Source organism: Trachinotus anak, unplaced genomic scaffold (assembly GCF_046630095.1).
Source record: "Trachinotus anak isolate AG129_WGS33_773 ecotype Australia unplaced genomic scaffold, CSIRO_AGI_Tana_v1 ptg000001l, whole genome shotgun sequence".
Lineage (NCBI taxonomy): Eukaryota > Metazoa > Chordata > Actinopteri > Carangiformes > Carangidae > Trachinotus > Trachinotus anak.
The window spans coordinates 4,081,315-4,100,790 of record NW_027273852.1 but is presented as its reverse complement, the minus strand read 5'-3'; the positions used below and the strand labels follow the sequence as shown (position 1 = coordinate 4,100,790).

Genomic DNA, 19,476 nt, shown 5'->3' with positions numbered 1-19,476 from the left:
TTTCTTTTGTCATAACATTTTTAAACATCTTTGTAGCTGCATTTTTATCTGAAACAGAAATCAGTTCAAAATTGGTAATTTCTTTTTCATTCTTTTTTTTTTAAGACAGTTTCTTTTTTTTTTTTTTTTTACTGTAATGTGTGTATGTAATGTGTAACGTTACTATCTGGTAATAAATATGCTAATATTTGAATGCCTTTCTTACTCGGTCCCTGCTGCCCTCCACATGTTGTTTGCCAGTTATTCCAAAGCAAAACAATGGTTCTAAGTAGATTTCCATTATTCAGTCCACACAAAGCCATAGCATTTAAACTTCTGTTTTTTTTCCACTGGCTGAGTCAGTGCAGCTTTTTGGTTTCAGTTCTGCTGTGTTTGATAATTTTCCTCTGTGCCTATGAATCTAAATAAGAAATTATATGACTGTCCACAGAAGGGTGATAGTGCCTCCCACCACTTTTTCATCATATGATCCTTCCTTTTAAATAATGACAATGATATATTTCCAAGCTAATATGATCTTTACTATGCCAATTGTGTAAACACGTAAAGATCTCATCATCATCTCCACATCTCTGATGATATTCGCTGATAACAGTGGTTTAGTAGCATAGTCACAAGTAGGAGGTCGGAAACTTCCCTGATTCCTATCTAAGATAGCAATTATATTCAGTTTCACACATGGATAGATCTGCTCATTATTGGGTCTTTCCACCATAAACACAGCTACACTGTAAGTACTGGATTCCCACAAAGAGAATTTTAAGAGTGCTCAAATTCAGTGCCTGCTTTAACAAAACCTTGTCATGGGGACAATAATAACACTTATCTCTACTGCAGTAACAACGGAGCAGTCAGTCCAGGAAAGTGCTAGGTGAAAAGACAACATAGCAGGGTGATACACTGGTTAATTAGGGCTACTCATTAAAAACATAATTCTCATTATTAACAAGATGCCTGCATTTGTCACATCTGATAGAAGAGAGAATACGGGAGAACTGCTGTAAGAGGAAAAGACCAAAGGGAGGGGAGGATTAGAGTACTGCTGATATGGCTCAATTAGCTTTCCTGTTAACTGCTGACTTTGCCTCATGAATGCCTTGTAGTTTTTGTCAACAACACTGCATTTCTGAAACATACACATCAATATTGGTTGTACAAACAGCTTGAGATGACTAATTTTGGGTTAGTTTTCATTGTTAATTAGTTACATTATGTTTACAATAAGTAGTTATACCAACCCCCAAAAGTCTTGGTTCAGGAAATTTGGTTGGACGACTTAACTACATAATTTTTATTCAACAAACTAAACAAATGACACAGGATGCAAACTGCACCCTTTTATGTCGAGGTTGCCAGCTTCCTAACGCATGAAGTCCATTTGCGGCCATTAATAACACCTGTGACAAGCCATTTCTTTGTGAGCTGAGTGGTGACCACCACAGGAAACAAATAAAAGCTTCGAGCACAGACGTGCTGTCACTCTTCAAAATAAACCTTGCTTTGATTTCTCCCTTCAGGTGCTGATGATGCAGGACATCAAGTCACCAAAACTGTCCAGTGAATGAGTTACCTGTCGGTCTGTGTGGCTTTCTGTTTGGCTTACTTGATTTCTAATATGTCACTCTGACCGCCAAAATGGACACGACTCAAGCGCAGCAATCTAATTATTATTATTATTTTTTTTTTGTCGTTGTTCCAGACTAAAGGAAGCAAACAGAAAAGTCACAGTCACAGTAGGTGTTCACATCATCTCGCATGTTTAAACCTATTTCCTTTTTTTAAAAAAATTACTCAACCAAAGTTTAGCAGGTCAGTTTATCTGTATCTTCAGGCAGGAAAAAACTCTGCTCTCTGCCTTTTACTGTTCTTTGCTACCACTATATTAAAATGAAAAGAGTGTCAAAATATGTTTTTACAGCTTAAAGGTTTCAATGTTTTGTTATTTGTTCACGTATTTATGCCCTTTAATTTTAAAATAACATAGTGTGCAGAGCCCATTGCTGCTATAGTTGTTTTTCCTTACATCTATGCTGTGTTTGCCCTTTTGCAACAGCTTCAAAAACCTTTATTAGACCATTCTCTATGTGGCTGGACAAAATCTTTTCTAACCTTTCAGCGGGAAGAGAGGAATGTTCTTCACAGTGAAATCATCTCATGCGACATTTCAAAATAACTGGATGCCAACTGTTCAGTAAACCATCAGGCACAACTGTCTGGATAGTTGATTAAATTAGTGTCATTCCCATTTCCACAATGGAAACTGCAAATAGCAGGTGTGACACATTAAAAGATTACGGCAAAATAAGTGAATAAACCAATTAATGTGAGTGAGTATTAAAATACTTGCACTGTTTCTATTCAAAAAGAGCGGAGAGCGCGTAGGGTAATACATTTTCTGATAATAAATATTTTGGCTGATAAGGGACAGTTTTCTTGGCAGGTAATTTTTTTGTTTACATCCCTTGGCAGCGAACTAAAAATTTCAGACACGCAAGGCGAGGCATTTTAACTTCAGTAAAATTCATAGTATGATTTCTTGCACTGCTTATAGTGACATGAAGATTTTTATGATAGTGTCGCACACTAACAGGGAACCGTTCTCGGAGTTGGAAGAGAGATTATGGAAGAGCCAGAAGGAAACACAACACTGCCATTTCAATCAAAATCTAGACCGCAGCCTCCATTTAGGGCATCTATATGCTCAGCATATCATTTCACTTTACATATGGAAATTTATGTTTCATAATCCTCGTGGGAATAACAACAGTAACATACCAACATCAACCTTCCCTTTAAACTTTGTTCCATGCAAGTCAGCAACATTAACCTTGCCATCCAATGCTGCAACATGCTGTTTGTGCGGCTAAATTGAGGTGGTGGTGTGGAATAGACCGGGCTGCCCAGGCAATCCAGGCATTTCATATTTCATTCATATCGGTCAGATATAGCACATCTCCCGGGGACATCTAGGAAATCAGTGTGGATATAAAGGGTTTTTTGCTTCGTATTTTGGAGCCATGCAGGAGGAACAAACTGACATCCTAGTTTTATCTTAAATGGAGGAAAGAAACAAGGGACCACATGTTTACTGCAGAATGGTAATCTGAATATCTAAAATCTTCAGTAAATCTGTAAATTAAGGTTTGAATTTGTCTTTTCAGGCAGATTATTACCACTGTTTGTTGGGCTCTTGTCTTTTGTAGTTTACTGCTCTGCTGAATGTGTTTACTTATCCGCGGGGAGCACAATCAAGGGGAAATTGCATGTTCATGGCACAGATAACACAGACTGACCACCAGCAGGAGACACTTTTGCTGAAGCCAATTTATCTCAGAAGCAGACTGTCACTAAGTTTTTCAGTGCAAGTATTCTCTAGATTACACTGTCTTCCTGGGTGCAAGGATTTTTTTAAATCAATTATTTTACACTTTTAGAGATTTACAAGGGTGAATGTTGCTCCCGTGAAACTGTTTGTACATCCCTGCCACACTATTCTGTAATGATGCAGCTAGTGTGACAGAGCTGGTGATGATGCCTCATAACACATTCACAGTATCCACCAACCTGAGTCTGAGGACCTAGCAGTGCCTCTTTTGCTCCATCTCACTCCTTTGTCCACAAACCACCAGCACAAGAACTGTCTAATGAGATGCTAATCCTTGAATCTTACACTGGTGTTTGGAAGGGTGAGGGTTTTATTTATTCAGTGGCATCTACTCAGTACACAGGCGATGTTATGAGATCAGGCCTTAGTCTTACATAACCTGCATTAGAAAGAGGCACGGTTAAAGGTGACCTCTTCTGAGTATCATCATAAGCTCTGTGAGGATCAGGTCTGATTTATTTTCTACATCATAACTGAATTCTAAGAGCGGTAAGTTCAATTATTCAGAGGTGCTCGAATGAAAACCAGCTTTGTTGTGGTCTTATTTGAAAGGAAATTTGAAAAGTAAAATTCATGTCGAGACTTTTCTCTTATAGATATGCTGGTGAAAATGCATTCTCATTCTACTTATCCTGAATATGTTGGATGAAAAAGTGTGACACTTTTCTGTCATCATTAGATGTCATGCTACAGGGGCCAGCCGCTGACTTACTTGCAAGCTGAGTTGGACAGCAAGGAAATGAAGCAAGTAATGGCTTGATTTGGAACACTTGAGCAGCATACGGCAGGTGGAAACAAGGGGGAGGCTCTAATTCTGCACTCGAACCAGCTGGTCCTAAAGCAGGGCTGCAGCCAATCTCGCTGACCGTTCTGTTTCCCACTGAGCTTTTTCAGCTGAAGGAACTCTGCCAAGAGGTGTGGCACCTTTCTTCAAATCACCTTTCTCTGGGCTTTACAAGACAGTGTATAATCATAACACAATCATGCCCACTTCATCTATTGATCAGTTCACAGTACGCTTCCACTGGAGCAGCCAAATGGTATCCTTAGGCGAAGCTTTTGCTAAGAGAGATATTATGACACCAATTAGATTACACTGATGTTCAAATACACAATGGATTTATATGGCATGGGCTGCAGTCTCAAGCTTATCTGGCTTTGGTGAAGCTCGCTAATGTATCCAATTGTCACACTGTCCCAGAAGTCCCTCAATGTCATGCTAATTAATTATTTATCATTACCTAAATGCACTAATTAATTGTCAGTTTAAGGGCATACTTTTATGGAAGACATATTCAAACTGTCTCTGGGGATCACTTTCATCATAGTGTACATAACATTTATTTATTAATATCCTGCTAATTCTCTTTAGAGTAGATACAGTGAAGGTCAGAGCAGAAGAAAAAACAGTGATTTGTGTGAGCAAAACCCACTGACATTTATCCCTTCCCATGGACTTTCAAGATCTGTTTAAAGGGATGCCATTACCCCCTTTCCTTATTCTCAAAGTGAATGTCAAGGACATGGATAAACAGCAATGCCACACCTCATTACTGGTCATATTTATTCTAAGGAGATGCCCTTATCACAGTGTTTATAATTAAATGGATGAGACCACAGTTTTGAAAAGATCTGTCATTTTCTCTGTCTAAGTTCCTGGGGGGTTGTTTAACGGATGAGCTATTTGTCTTTTCCAGCCGTGATGCATGTTATATGCTTTTCATTTCGTTGTAAGATCAGACAATCACATTCTGAGTGGGTCTAATTATAGATGCCTCCCATGAGTTGGCATTAAACTACAGCACCACACAGAGATCTTGTACACAAATAATTGGCACGCTTTGAAAGGGTCCATGGCATTTTACAGATGTTCTTGTGCACTGTTTAAGATGAGTCAAGACACCCATTAGCTGGTTCTGAACTGACACCCAAAGTGCAACAAACTGTAACTAGCAATACAAACCCCCTAACTTCAAATGCACTGTCTGGTGTTAAAGAAAAACCCGAAAGCTAAAGAAAAGAGATTACATGACAATGACAGAATGTCTCTATTTTACAATAATGCTTCAAACTACTTTTACATTAATAACATCAATTGTTAGCTTTATAACTTGAGGTCAATTTCCAAACATTGGGACTACGGGAACAAATTACTCAGATGCAGGTGCAACACTGGCTCTGATCATAAGTATACAGTTTAGATTTATCCATGTGCACCAGACTAAAGATTGCAGCACAGTAAACTCTGCGAACTATGTCGCAATAACAGTATAAAATAGTGTTGGCTAAAGTATTACCCAGAAGTGAAACACAGTGTGATCAACAACACAGCTACCAGAGATAGATGAAAAAAAAACTTTGTGCCATTCTACTGTGTCCATGATGCTTTACCCCTATGTGCCTCATAAATAAAAGCATTTTATATGGTCTAAGTAAAATCTAGGACAGTGGGCTATTAATGGCCGAGGTACTCCTCTCCTGGGGCAACAGTGTTAATCGGAGCAATAGGTCTCCTTCCTGCTGGATCAATGTCAGCACAAATTTCAGATTGCTTTCCTGATGTGCGCCAAGTTATCTGTGATTCAACTTTAATAGGTTATTGAACGGAGCCAGCATTTAGGGAGCGGGGCTGTATTTCACGTTATTGACAATCAAATGCACACAACTTTCTCATTAGCATGCATTAGGAAAACACAGAATTAATCTTGACAACACCATTGGGGCACATGACTACAGTTACACGCTTGTTTAAACAAACATGCCTAACAGTGACTCGGTGATCACGTGAGGAGGGGACATAAGGAGGTTGTTGGTAGTTAGTAAGTTAGTAAATACAGCTTGACAGATGTTACACTGGACAAAAAGCTAGCATGCTAATTGAAAAAAGAAGCATAAATTAAGAAAAAAAAGGGATAGGCACAGATGACAGAGGTTTCTGAATATAAATTAAACATTGCATTATATATGCATAATTATAAAGCAAGCCACAGCATCATCTTTAATGTTTCAAGACCACTTCCCTCACTGTCACTTTGGGAAAAAAATCATGTTTTTTTTAGCACGAATGCCACTGCAGAGATTTGTAATCTAGTATTTCAGTTGTGCAGCACAAAAGAGGCCTCGATTTTTTACATTTATTTCACCAACAAATTGGTATCAAAGCTAAAGAATAGCATGTAATGGATTCATCTACCTTCATATTCTTTACAATTATACTGAAGCAAAGACACAAATATACAGTAACAGCTTTGTAAATGCTATGTCCAAATGAGATCAGAAATCCTGACATGTGTGATTCTCCTCCTTCACACAAGCTCATTACACTGTAATGCGTTTGCTGTGACACTTCCTAACCAACATGAAATGCTTGGATGACAAAATAAGCGGTGGCAATTCAAACTGGGCGTGCTAAATCAGATGACATTTCGCTGCACCTGAAGGTCAAGTGTTTTGTCAGCCTGGACAGAGCCTTATGACAAAGCTGCCAACACCAGGTGAAAGATTTACTGTCTACATGTTATCCAAACAAGTCAGGAACATATCGTGTCTCTGTGAAGAAAGACAAAAGCTGGCGAATGGGAGGTTGCTGCATGTTCAAAAGAAAACGGCATATTTCCACTGCAGTGAAGGTATGTATGGAGAGTATTAGAATATCTATATATGTAGAGAATGTAATGGTCTGTATTTCACATCTGTATCAGTTTCTTAAGTGGCAGAAATGTGAATTTCAGTTTTTAGAACAATACAGCAAAAACTAATTCCTCAATGTGAAGACAGACACACACAGTAGAAAAAGAGAAGAGACAGAGAAGAATGGGATGAACCCCCATTGCACCAAAAGCACTACAGTTGAGTGACTGTATCAAAATCACAATTTGGAAAACAGTAATTTTCAAATTGGCATGGCCGTCATAACTTAAGTATTAAGTAATTAAATAGCTACACAAATTGTTAAGCTGCCGACAACTGATTTCACTGGCTACATGGTAACTAACAGTTTATTCAACTTGTTGAAACATAAGTCTTGGCTGGTGTCAGGCTCATACATTCTCTATATGCTGGTGTCTGTAGTTGTCTGGCCTTGTCAAAGAAGATGCATAATTTTGATTAAAAGTGAGTGGGTTGAGTTTTTTTTCTTCCCTTTTTTTTTTTGCTGTTCAAAAATACATAGAACATACATACATAAAAGATACATGGAGGTGACAGCTTTACATCGATTTTAGTTTAGTAGGTAGAAGCTAAGTCGAGTTAACGAATGTAAAAGACAGAAGATATTTGTTTCATTACCTTTAAAGCTTTGTATCACGACCTTCCAAAAGCTGTGAAACAGCTTCTCCTGTCACAGGCTGTGAAGTTAATGTTAGGTGCAGGTGCAGAGCAGTGCTGTCAACATTGTTGCCAGCCCATATAAAAGCCTTGTCAGAGGTGACTTACCAGCGGTTACTAGATGTGGCAACAGGTCCTCCAACCTGAACAACCATATAGGCCGATTTTCTCAACCCTCTATTATGACCCCGAGGAGTGTCTCCTGAAATAGCGCCTTAAAGTGTACAGCAGGTGTACCAGACCTTGGTTGTCATGGTTACAATAATAAACACGTGAACTGTCCCGAGGGTGGCGTCGCCATGGTTACTATAATGACGGTCATGGCTTGGTTAGGTTTAGACACAAAAACTACTTGGTTAGGTTTAGGAAAATATCGTGATTTGGGTTACAATAAGTACGTCCTCAACATTAGATGATCTTGTCATGGTTACAATAATAACATGGTTGATTTTGTTGAATGGTCATGGATAATAGAAACAATATAAACTGGCACTTTCACATTTGAATCGAACTCCACTCTCCTGTGTCATATTCCTGTGTTTTGTTGACCCATCCATCTGCCCCAACCTCTCCCTGATGCAGACTTGGTTGCTGTATATACTACATCACCACACTATTCCCCTTGGTGCTGTCATAATTACTCCAGCTGCTAGATATCCCCTAACAACAAAACATAACTATGGGTCATAATATCGTACTGGGACGTTCTCTATGTGGTTAACTATGCAGCTGTTATCAGTAAATATAATGACACTTTTAAATGCCATGAAATTATTTGAATAGTTTAGTTAGAGTAATATTAAGTATAGAACTAATAAATGTAAACTCAATTGGTATTTTCTTAGAACAGTAGTGAAGTTTACTTAGATATTGACTTTTCTCTCACCAACTAAAAACTTCAGCAGCAGTTATGTTTTATCTGATTGTATTCATGTAGTTTTTGAGCTTTAAGGACTTGATCTTACAATCCCTCATGATCATAATCTGCAGAGGTTGGGGGGTAGCTGCTTCATCAGGGTCAGTAGGTGGGCACCCTTCTTCCATTGTGTTTGATGATGATGAGCCCAGGACACCTCCAAAGGGCTCATCGGTGATCATTGCCTTTACTCCCCCTGTTGCACAATAGTCATCTCATAGATTGTGTCCTTTCTTAACCACAGCCAGCTGCAGCTTCACTCAGCAGCTTCTGACAGGGACCTGATGGCTTGCTGGAGAACCTGTCTTTGGACACTCATTTGTTTCAGAAGCCTGGTGGTTGAAGTGGCAAGAAAACCTCTGCACCCAACCTCCATTGGGAAGACGTATATTCTCCAGCCCTGTTGCATTGCATCGTCTGCTATGTCCGAGTTCACAGCACAGTTAGTTCCACAATGTAGAGGCACATTTGGGATGTTGACTACAAGATCAGGTCTGGCCTAAGATTGGTTGTGATTACTGTACCTCTGGTGGAAAGGAGACATTCTGATCTGATCTATGTCAACCACCTACCAGGATGTTGGTGGAGATTTAGTATTGGTGGAAGATCACCTTCCTTCCAGGATAACTGCCAACTGCCAGAGTACTGAGGAGTACCAAGGATTACCTCATTGTGTCTCCCGGTATAGCAGCCCTGGGACAGGCTTGTTTTAAAGTCAGTGAGAAGTGTTGCTGGTGTATGGCAGAGAGGACATGATGAATCTTCTGAAACTTTAGGTTCTTGGGAGTCACAACAACATCATAAGTGGGGCTCTTTTTAGGAAGCAAAGTCTTCCTCCTTCCATCTCCCATCTCTAATCATTCCAGGTCAGTTTTCGATGCTCCGGGTTTTGCCAGCTTGTCCACGGGCCCGGCTTGGCATGTGAGACTGCCTTAATGCATCACAGTGCTACCTCTTACTGCCAGACCTCATTTACCACTTTCCTCTTTGGGCAGATGTTGCTTTGTGCCATGCTGGTCGAGCTGTCTGGAGTCTAGATCCATGTCTCCCATACTGCACCTGGCATACCTGAGATCAATTTTTGCTTGATGTACAGCTTTAGATGGGGTCCTCTTTCTCCCAAATCCCCAGTCTGGGCATAGCTGCTAAAATCATAGCATCTTGTGACTCAGTCAGGGTCATGTTTAGTCTCACTTTAGTGCATTTGACATCCTCTGTGAAGCTTGAGATGGGCAGTTTCAGAGCACCTTTCCTATATAATCCGATACTGCTGAGGCAACATGAAAGTCCAAGTCATTTCTTTATATTGATTAATCCCATGTAGACCACAGATCTGTCATTTAGTTTATAGAAAATAATCAATTGCAATTGTGATAATGGTCAGAAAAATCCCATTTTCTCAAACTATTCAGCCCATTCAGAACTACAGCCAACTGAACAACCAGGATACCTTGGTCAGGATAAATTCTTCTAATTATGTTGCTTATATTGTGATTTAAGTGACTCTGACTGATGCTAAGCAATCTCTGCAACAGTGAAGTAGCTTTGGAACACAAATAGTGAAAAGATGACCTACATTAAATTTTAATGGATTTTTTTTAATCTACCATTGATTCCATGAAGCTTTTCAAAACAGTATAAAGACATAACCAGGTTCCCTGCACAGAAAATGGGCTCAAAGATGGCCAGTAGGAACCACTGACACAGGGAAGGCATTACCTTGAATTATTCAGCATTTTCTAACATCAGCGTGTTGTTCCATGCGCTTGGTGTACATTATTAAGTAATATAGAATGTCAGGGATTTTCAGTCAGTATGAACATTACAGAGGAGAAAAAAATGCATTCAGTGTATTTGCTGGTGACCCAACCTAAAAGCTATTTGACAAATCACTGCATGCATCTCCCGAGAGGAAGCTACAAGGTATGCCAAACATCATCATAAGGAAGGCCTGTTCGGTGGGTTTCCAACACAAAGCCATATAGAATCAGACAAAATATCACACCTGTCATGACACCTTAGTGTTCATGTACTATGGTTCAAACCTTGTTTGCATTCACTGTAGCCAACAGTAATATGCCAAGAGAGGGAAAAAGACAGAAAAAGGATCTAAAAAGCATGTGTGACAACATTATGTGAAATATGCATGGTTACAAATTCAAAAAACCAGTAAGAGCCATGGCCAAGTGTGTGACATTAGACATAATTCAGAATAAAGGCTAAGTGTCCAGCCAAGCGGACAGACGAGGCCCTCATGTTAGGACTATGCCAGGGGTAAATATTCACTATGACATTTGTGCTGTATGCTATTTCCATCAGCTGAATTGTAGCCGACTGACATTTTCATCCAAGTCACACTGATCGTGATTTCTACATTTCAAATCTATTCAAAATATCACATACACAGGCAGTGCACACAATGAGTGGAAACACAGAACAATAAATTGTGAGGTGTTCTTGATTCAGCTGGGGCACACATCTCTAATAGATTCTTTGACCATTTCTGTTTGAGTTTTTTTGGTCTATTTGAATTAACTTTTATTTAGAAAGGCATTTAACTATTGTTTTACCTTAATTTGGAACTAACAATGTACCAGCACTCTACTAGGCATTATAGTTTTTTTTCCCCATTCCCATTTTGGGGAAATGTTTTGAAATTTCAAATCCACAGATGGCTGTAAGAAGACATTAAGCTCTTAGTGAGTGAGTTTGATGCTTTCTGGTTTGCACTCAAAATGATCCCACACATTGCTCTCTCATTTGAAAACTCAAATTTTGTGGCACAAGTCCATGATCTCAAATGTACACTCCTTCTGTGAGTTACTTCTGTGCAGTTGGACAGTGGTATTTCAATAAAGAATAATAAACAGAGAAGAAAACAAGGACTTTTCTTTGTATCAGTCTATTTTAGCACTGGAGCATTTCAGTTTTCATCCTAATTTTGAAAATACTTACTAAATAATAAACAAATGGAATTAATTTGAGCTGTGAACTGCTGTGTAGACACCATTGTAAGGTGTCTCTACTTTTTTGTCCACCTCTTGCATGTGCTATCTCTCTCAAAGTAATTAAACCCTACGAGCGGGAGGAATGAAGAAGCACGAACCCATTATGTGGCGGTGGCCTAAAAGCAAGCTTGGTTAATTTTTCAGACGAATTTCCACTAATGTATTCAGAGACTGGGAAAGATGACAAAATAAAAAGCTCACATTTGCAGCTAAGAAGAAAAGTGTGCATTTAAAGTGTACTTGGCCAAAGGCTTTCATAATCATAGTTATCCTCACGGTAGACGCTGTTCATCATCACTGTAAACTGTAAGAAAAAAAGGCCTTATTATTATGTAGGTGCAGGAGTGCAGGAATACTTCATTAAGCAGTGTGAAGTTTCAGTCAACTATATTTTTAAGAAATATGCACACTCACTGCTAAGATCATTCATTAGTTTTACTCAGAGATCAAAGTCTTTTCCTAAATCCACTGGTTAATGAGTCCTTTTTAAAAGAATTGTGGGGAATGACACCGGTATTGTGGGCAGTGGCTTTAGCTGGGATGAGATGTATTCGTTTGATGGCACTGAAGCAGAGTGGCTACAACCGAAACCTTTAAGACTATTAACATGGAGAGATCCAGATTGAAAATGCCACAACACTTTGTTAGCAATGTTAATGTGGGAAATGTTTGCAATATGGAAATCGAGCAGAGTAAAAAAAAAAAAAGAAATGTTGCTTAAACAGGCTATTACCTCCATAATCCTGCTAATTCAACTTTGAGTTTTTTAAATTTATGAGTAATCTAATCAGGCCCAAGGGTGCAATCTCCATCAATTCCCTTCTGCCTAATTCAGGCAGAGCCGTTTACAGGAACACACAACTTTTTTCACATTACAAGTCAATGATCAACTCCATATGAAAAACCTCAATTGTGACTTTTGGGTCTGACTTTAAATTTTATTTCACCTTATCAAAACGCTCATTTCTTTCCATCCCCTCACTGCTCAAGCTTGTGAGTCATCTCGAATTGCTCGATAATTTCAGCACCCTTAAGGGAAAAGGTAGACAGTGTATATTGATTGATTTTGGCTGGATATATTCTAAAACAAACAGATATCTTGTTCTAAAGATCAAATTCTTCAGCAACTCTGGCGGCATTAACAAATGCAGCTGAGACTGGGCCGAAAACACAGGCGCAGGATAATTAGTCACACCAGACTTGGAGAAGGAAGGGCAGGGAAGCAATCTGACTGAAGGATGTATTGATCCTCCTGAGAGGGAGGGGCACCCAGTCAGGAGTCATGATCAATCTTGCAAGCCGGCTCTCTCAATCTGTGATGAAACCTGTGTGTGTTTGTATGGGCAGACATGTTTGTGTGTGTTAGTGTGTGTGTGTGTGTGTGTGTGTGTGTGTATATATATGTGTGAAGCCACATTAACACTACCAACAGCTCGGTGTATGACTTGTCAGAAAAAGACAAATGTCTGTGTGAGTAAAAGACTCCCAGGGGTTAGAGGAGGGGGTTTAGCTGTACCACAACATCGGAAGCCTTTATCGTCGAGTTAAAAGCCATCCCTTAGCCACAGATGCTCCTCATCAAACCCAGCGCTCCAAACAGTGGCGCAGTGAGAGGTTTTAAAACCGGCTCAGGGTGTGATAGAAAAGGTAAATCTTCGCAAATATAAACAGTTTGCATATTGGTGTTATCCAGTGGCTGGTCACAGGTGGGTTTCATCTGATTAGACAGCGGTGATGCATATCAGGAAGAGCAGCCGACCAATTGCACTGTAATTCATCTTCCTCTGATATGCTGGAGGAGGAGGAGGAGAGGCTGGGGAAGGACAGGAGCGGGACTGAAGTGGGTTGTGAAAGCAGCAGTCCTCCTATAGCCTTCATTGTGGAGGCATGATATGGGATCGGTTAGTTTACTTTTTTCTTTTGTATTTTGCAAACCGGGTAAAAAGGAAAAAACAGCGAGTATGTGTTTGTTTATGGGTTGTGGGTGGTGTAATACGGCTCAGCACTGGTCTCCAGGGTTGGGTGTGTGGATCAGATATCAGACAGCATGCTAAGCTGCAGGGACACCCACCGCAGTGGAACTGTAGACGGCTAATTGACAGGCTGTTGGAGACGAAGCCAGTCCAGATAGCAAGTCACTTTCACGCTCCCACACTTCTCGCTCTCCACCAGGGGGAAGGCGGGTGGCTGGGTGAGGCGTGTGTGTGAATGCGTATGAGTGTGCGTGTGAGTGGGTGGGTGCACTGTTAAGGGATGTGCAGGCTTTGGACTCACTAGGGAAGTGGATGTCACTCTCACAGTCATCTGCACATGTACACGGCACACACACACACACACACACACACACACACACACACACACACATATATATATATAAAAGAGTTTTCACAGGACTCACAACATCACAGCAGCAGGGGAAGGGGCTGTTCTTGTTGTAACAGCAAAGACCACACTCGTGCATCTTTTGCAGTCACATCGGCTCAAAAAAACCACGCCTCACACACCACAGCAGGACCCAGGATGGGAGAAATGGTGTCACCTTGCACCTCATGCCCTTGCATATGCTTCAACATGCCGGCAAAATGTAAAACTTGTTACCCTGTAGAAAAGCGCTGGAAATGGTAGGAGACATGTTGTAGTTTTGGTGACTCATCTCTGTGTGATTGCAATATTTTTCCATTGCTCACTGATTCTTTTTCATACCATGAGCAACATTATTTATTGAGATCAACTCACAGTAATGTCTCTTTTGTGCCATGTCTTTTAGTATTGATTTACATTAATGTGGTCAGAGATTTCATCCCACCATGAAAGACAGGGGCGCAGGGTGATCATCATCATCTGTGGCTTATACTATTAAACATTCAATTATCTATAAAAAACACACAATAGGGGCTCAGTCAGTATAATGACAGATTGGAGGCAGAGAGCCCCTCAGTGTTGTCCCCGTTAACCCAGGTTTTTATAGATCACCTTGCATGCCACCCTATAGCTGTTTAGTTATCTCCATGAATATATGCAAAAGGGATCTGTCCTTGCTGAGAGCAAAATCTGATAATGCAGCAGCAAACACAGCTGAGAGTCAGAGCAAACCAATTCAGAGCTCTGTTTAAAAAAAGCCAAGGGGCTCACTGCTCATCTCTGCGACAGCACCACACAATAGATGAACAATTATTCAGAGTTAGACTGGGAGAAAAATATTAATCTATTTATTCATGGCTTGTTGAATCAGCTTTATCTTCTGTGATTAATCCAAGTCAATAATGTAATCTTTAATTATAAAGAATGGCCTTATTACGTATGTCAAATAATCAGGCCAGTCGACGATGTTGGAAAGAGGAAAACAAATTTCACTGCTATGTGGTTATGTATTTTCCTGCCATAAATTAGAACAACCAGACAATTTTGTTTTGGCCTTGAGATTACAACCTTTTGTGTAATGAGTCAATGCATACAAGGAATAAACAACTAACTTAGAATTGAAATAAATACACACACATATATATATATATATACACAGACACACACACACACACACATATAAATAAGAGAGAGACAGAGAGAAATTCAAGTATTTAAATTTGAGACAATTAGTTTTTACTAAATGTATCATTCAAATGCAATGAATGATTAAATTACAAGATTCATGAAGAGGGGAATATAGAAAAATGCAAACCTGAGCTCTACTACACAGAACATGTTTTTATACAATCTATGTGTATAATATCGCAATTATCCTCCACATAGCTATTACCAAAATAAAACATCTGGAGCTCACAGAACGATCAGTCGAAAGAAAACACATTAGAAGAGGCCGATGCTGAAAGAGGAACCTATGAAAGGCAGAATAATGACCGATGTGTGCAGGAGACTTTGGTATGTGAGTGTACGTGGGTTTGCACATGCTTGCATGTGATTAATAGCACATCACCCGTAATAATGGCTTCCCTGCTGCAACAAACGATGTTCGATTTGGAGTTACAAAACACACACTTACACAAACAAGAACAGAGGTGCGTGTGACTGAGTTTCATTTGTACTGCGACTCTTATATTCTGCTCTCTTCTGCTCTCCCACAAGTACCAGTCCTCTCTATGCACTCCCAGTAGTGATCCCCACTAGGACTCAGAGTAAGTGATTTGTCATGTGTGGAGGCAGCAAGTAGCCTGTAACAAATCTAACTGACAGCCCCCAAAATGCAGATCACATAGCCGACAGAGAGGAAACAGCAGCTTAGGGAACTTTCAACAGCGTCTTAATCTGCGATGAAGTCACTCCGTGTCCAAAGAGAGCCATGGGACGTTTCATTGACTGACACGGGACAGACATTTCCTGGATGTCAGAATTGTCTGCTAATTAATGTACTCAGGGAGGACTGAGTGTCAAAATGTCAGAGGACATTGCCGTCAAATGTGCTAGAAGCACATTATAAACTTTTAGAGTCATGTTGTTGCTTCAGACTGAATTTCGTCAAAGTTTTCAGCTCCCCTGAGGAGCATGACATTTTCTTTTGCCTGACAGAACAACTGAGAAAAATTTCCATTCTCATGTCACAGGTAATTTTGTGTCTCCATGTGAGAGGCTGCCTTAAAACTCAACAAAGAAAAATAAATACCTTAGCACACAGTTAGAGACGCCAAACGAGAAGCAGTGAAATGCCATCATTTCTTTGGTGTAATTTGGCACATCAGAGGTAATGTAGTGCCATCCCCATGATAAGACAGAATCTTTAGGTCTCAGGAAGGTGAGCATATCAATGTTCAACATACCCTATTAAGACTTGACACCCGCACTTTATCATCACTAAAGCAATTGCATATTCCTATTCCTGCTGGAGAGATGGGGAAATCCATCTCCTGCAAGGACAGTGCCTTTAATAAATAGTGCACAGAACACAGGCACAAACTCTCCCTCTTTCACCTGATCCCTCTTTCTCTCCCTCTCTTTCTCTCTCTCTCTCTATCTCTCACTCTCACACACACACACACACACACACACACACACACACACACACACACACTCTCCCTCTCGTGGAAATTGTTTCATTCCTTTTAGTCAATCTGGCTAATGCAAAAATCATGTATGTCTGTCTTTAAATATTTAATCTTAACAGCAGCAAGATTGAAATACGACGTAGAAGAAGCATTACTCCTTCCCTCCTGAAAGGTACAAGAGCTCAGAGAGAGCGAGAGAGAGAGTGAGAGAGAGACAGCTGCTCTGCAATGTCAGAAAGAGAGCGGGGGAGCGACAGGGAGAGATGGGGAAGACGGAAGAAGAGACTCGCCTATTTTCGATGACAATTTTGTTGCCATGCACTCGGAGCTACTGGAGTTGGAGGCAGCATTAAAGCACAGTTTGCCTTGGAAAAGTATACAACCACACACGACAGCTCTCTGTTTTTCTTCCGCGGGAGCAGCCTTTGTTCTTTGACATAATAGATTCTGGTACAAGCTGAAACACTCGGCTGGAGAGAAACACTGTTGCCGCTTAGAACTTAGTGAGAAGAGATATAGCTCGATGACTGAGCTGAAGCTATGAATCTTGCATGCAGAAATGTGTCGTGGGAACCACATGGCCCCTGGAGAAGAGTACAAGCACAAAGAGAATATTATTTCCTCTTGCTCCAAAATGTTCATTTTACTTTCATGCTCGTCGGTAGTTGTGTACAAACAAGACAAGCCTTGTAAAGTTTTGCATGTATGATTCCTCTGAATGTTTAAAATGTGACATTTTTACTTTTAGACTTGTTTTGTCAAAAAAGTTTTGATGAAGCCAATAAATCCTGATGAAGTAAAGTAAGATGGTAGGATTCAGGTGAAGGCAGAACTTTGAGAAACTTTTTCACTCACCACGGAGAAGTCCTCAACTGAGCAGTTCTGTCCACTGAAATTGCAGCTCATGAGCATCTCTTCTAACTGATGTCCTGTCCTGTTGAAGATGTCCTGCATGTCAGGGGCAGGATACATTAAATCAGTAGGTTTGTGCCCATCCCTGTTTTTCGGTGGGAGACCTGTCAAGTTAGCCAGGTGGTAGATGTCGGCATCGGTGAGCGCAGAGAAGCGAAAGCGGTTGATGTTGCAGATGGTCACAGCAGGGAAAACCATCTCGGGGGTCGCCTCCTCATTCAGAGCTGTGACATGAGGGTGCTCCAGGTAAGAGATGGCACACTTAGCTGCTTGGTACAGAAATAGCGCCAGTGAAGTCAAAAAGGCAAGTGCCCAGAGAGTCTGCCGGATGCCCAGGCGACCAGAGACAAAGATGTGGTTAATCCCATGAAGGGAGCAGGAGTTAGCAAACCCGGCCAAGTCCTTGGCCGGAGGCGTGCAGCTCTCCTCGATCAGGCTCTCCTTGTCCCCATCCTGCTTGCTTTTCTGCTTCTCATCCTCCTCTGCAAATTTGATTTTGCAAACAAATTCGATAGGCATGGGGGCAGCCAGGTCTGCGTTTTGGTTTTGTTTTTGATGGCAGCTATCAGCCCCGGATCACTTCCCTCCTACTTCCTTGGCTTTTGTCCTCTGAGCAGGAAACAACTCCACAAAGAAGAGAAAAAGACAGGAGAGAGTTTGTTGCTGCTGCTGCCGCCTGTGCTGTGACTGATAGTGCTGCTGCTGCTTCTGCCGCCACGGCTCCTAGTGACTAGAGCGCTGCTGCTGCTGTGCTGCTACTGCTCTGAACGCTTGTCTCACTACTTGATCAGCTCACACAGTCTCGCTTATCAGCAGTAATACAGCTGTCAAAAAAAAACCCACCCTTCCCCACTGCCTCAGACCCACAGATGAAAATGCAGCATTTTGAGTCGGGCTAAAATAGGCACAGGGTACTTAATAATTCATGAGAAGGTAACATTGTGATTATTTCCTCCTCACTGGCGCGAGTCACAAATTCCCCCAGTCATCCACATGCTTCCCGCAGACAGCCCCCCTCCTGTTTAATCCACTTGTTTGGACAGCGCTTTCAATTCTTGACCTGAATAAAGTTTGTGTCAAAGGTTGTTCTGCTAAACATCCAGTGTTTGATGTAAATCGCAGGGGGTCACTGCTTTTCAATGCCACCCCCAATAAGGGCTCTAGAGAATACCTAATTGAAACAATAATGAGGAGTGCGAGAAGTGGAATTGAGCACGAGGCAACTCCTGGCAATCAATCTTGTCTTTGCAACAAAAAAAGTAAAAGACTATTGATCGAGCGAACGTGTCAGAGTAAGAGAGGTAGTACAATGGTGTTCTCTTTTCACCAACTAATGGTAGCATCACAAGACTCCTGCACGAATTTGAATTAGTGAATGCTTCCTGATCTGGACCCCAGTGCTGCTTAAGATGTTGAAATAAAGTATTGATCTGCCTCCGTCTATCCCCTTTACAGTGTGTATCTTAGTGCTGTTAATGGCCCTTTTCCAAGTTGCCAAACAAAATTATGCAAATGCAAGGCAGAAAAGTGAGAGCCCTAATGCATGTTATTCCCCTTTAAATGGAATTAGTCATGCGGGTCACATCACAAGGGGCTGGGACCTCTAGAGAAAAGGCATATTTAAAAGTGAATTCAACCGCTCTAAACAAATGTGCCAAGTCAAGTCCAAGAGAGCTTCAGAAATGCGAAATTACTCAAAACTGCAGAGCGAATCAGGATACAAAAGAAATCTGCTTTTTCTAGTCCTCCCAAACATCTCTTTTCATAGTTCTGAGGACTTGAGAAACATGATTCTTTTGGTTGTATTTTATACCAATTTTTGGTTTTATCGAACACTAACTGTTAAGAATAATCAGATACAAATCAGCCTGGTTTAAAAACATCATGTCTTTTAGTGAAACAAAATGTAAAGACAAACAATCCCCAATCTGCCTT

At 40.7% G+C, this 19,476-nt stretch overlaps 1 protein-coding gene across 3 annotated transcripts in view; it reads right to left on the bottom strand.

The window, feature by feature from the left end:
• The window catches only part of asic4a (acid-sensing (proton-gated) ion channel family member 4a), a 171,705-nt gene that overhangs the window by 56,697 nt on the left and 95,532 nt on the right, over nt 1-19,476 (bottom strand). Inside the window, exon 1 of one of the 3 annotated variants that reach the window (XM_071497541.1) lies at nt 17,485-18,322. The exons of the other annotated variants lie outside the window; for them this stretch is intronic. Coding sequence (XP_071353642.1) covers nt 17,485-18,060 — 576 coding nt within the window. The 5' untranslated portion in view covers nt 18,061-18,322. Of the gene's footprint in view, nt 1-17,484; nt 18,323-19,476 lie in introns of those variants that run through there. 3 annotated transcript variants of the gene reach the window in all.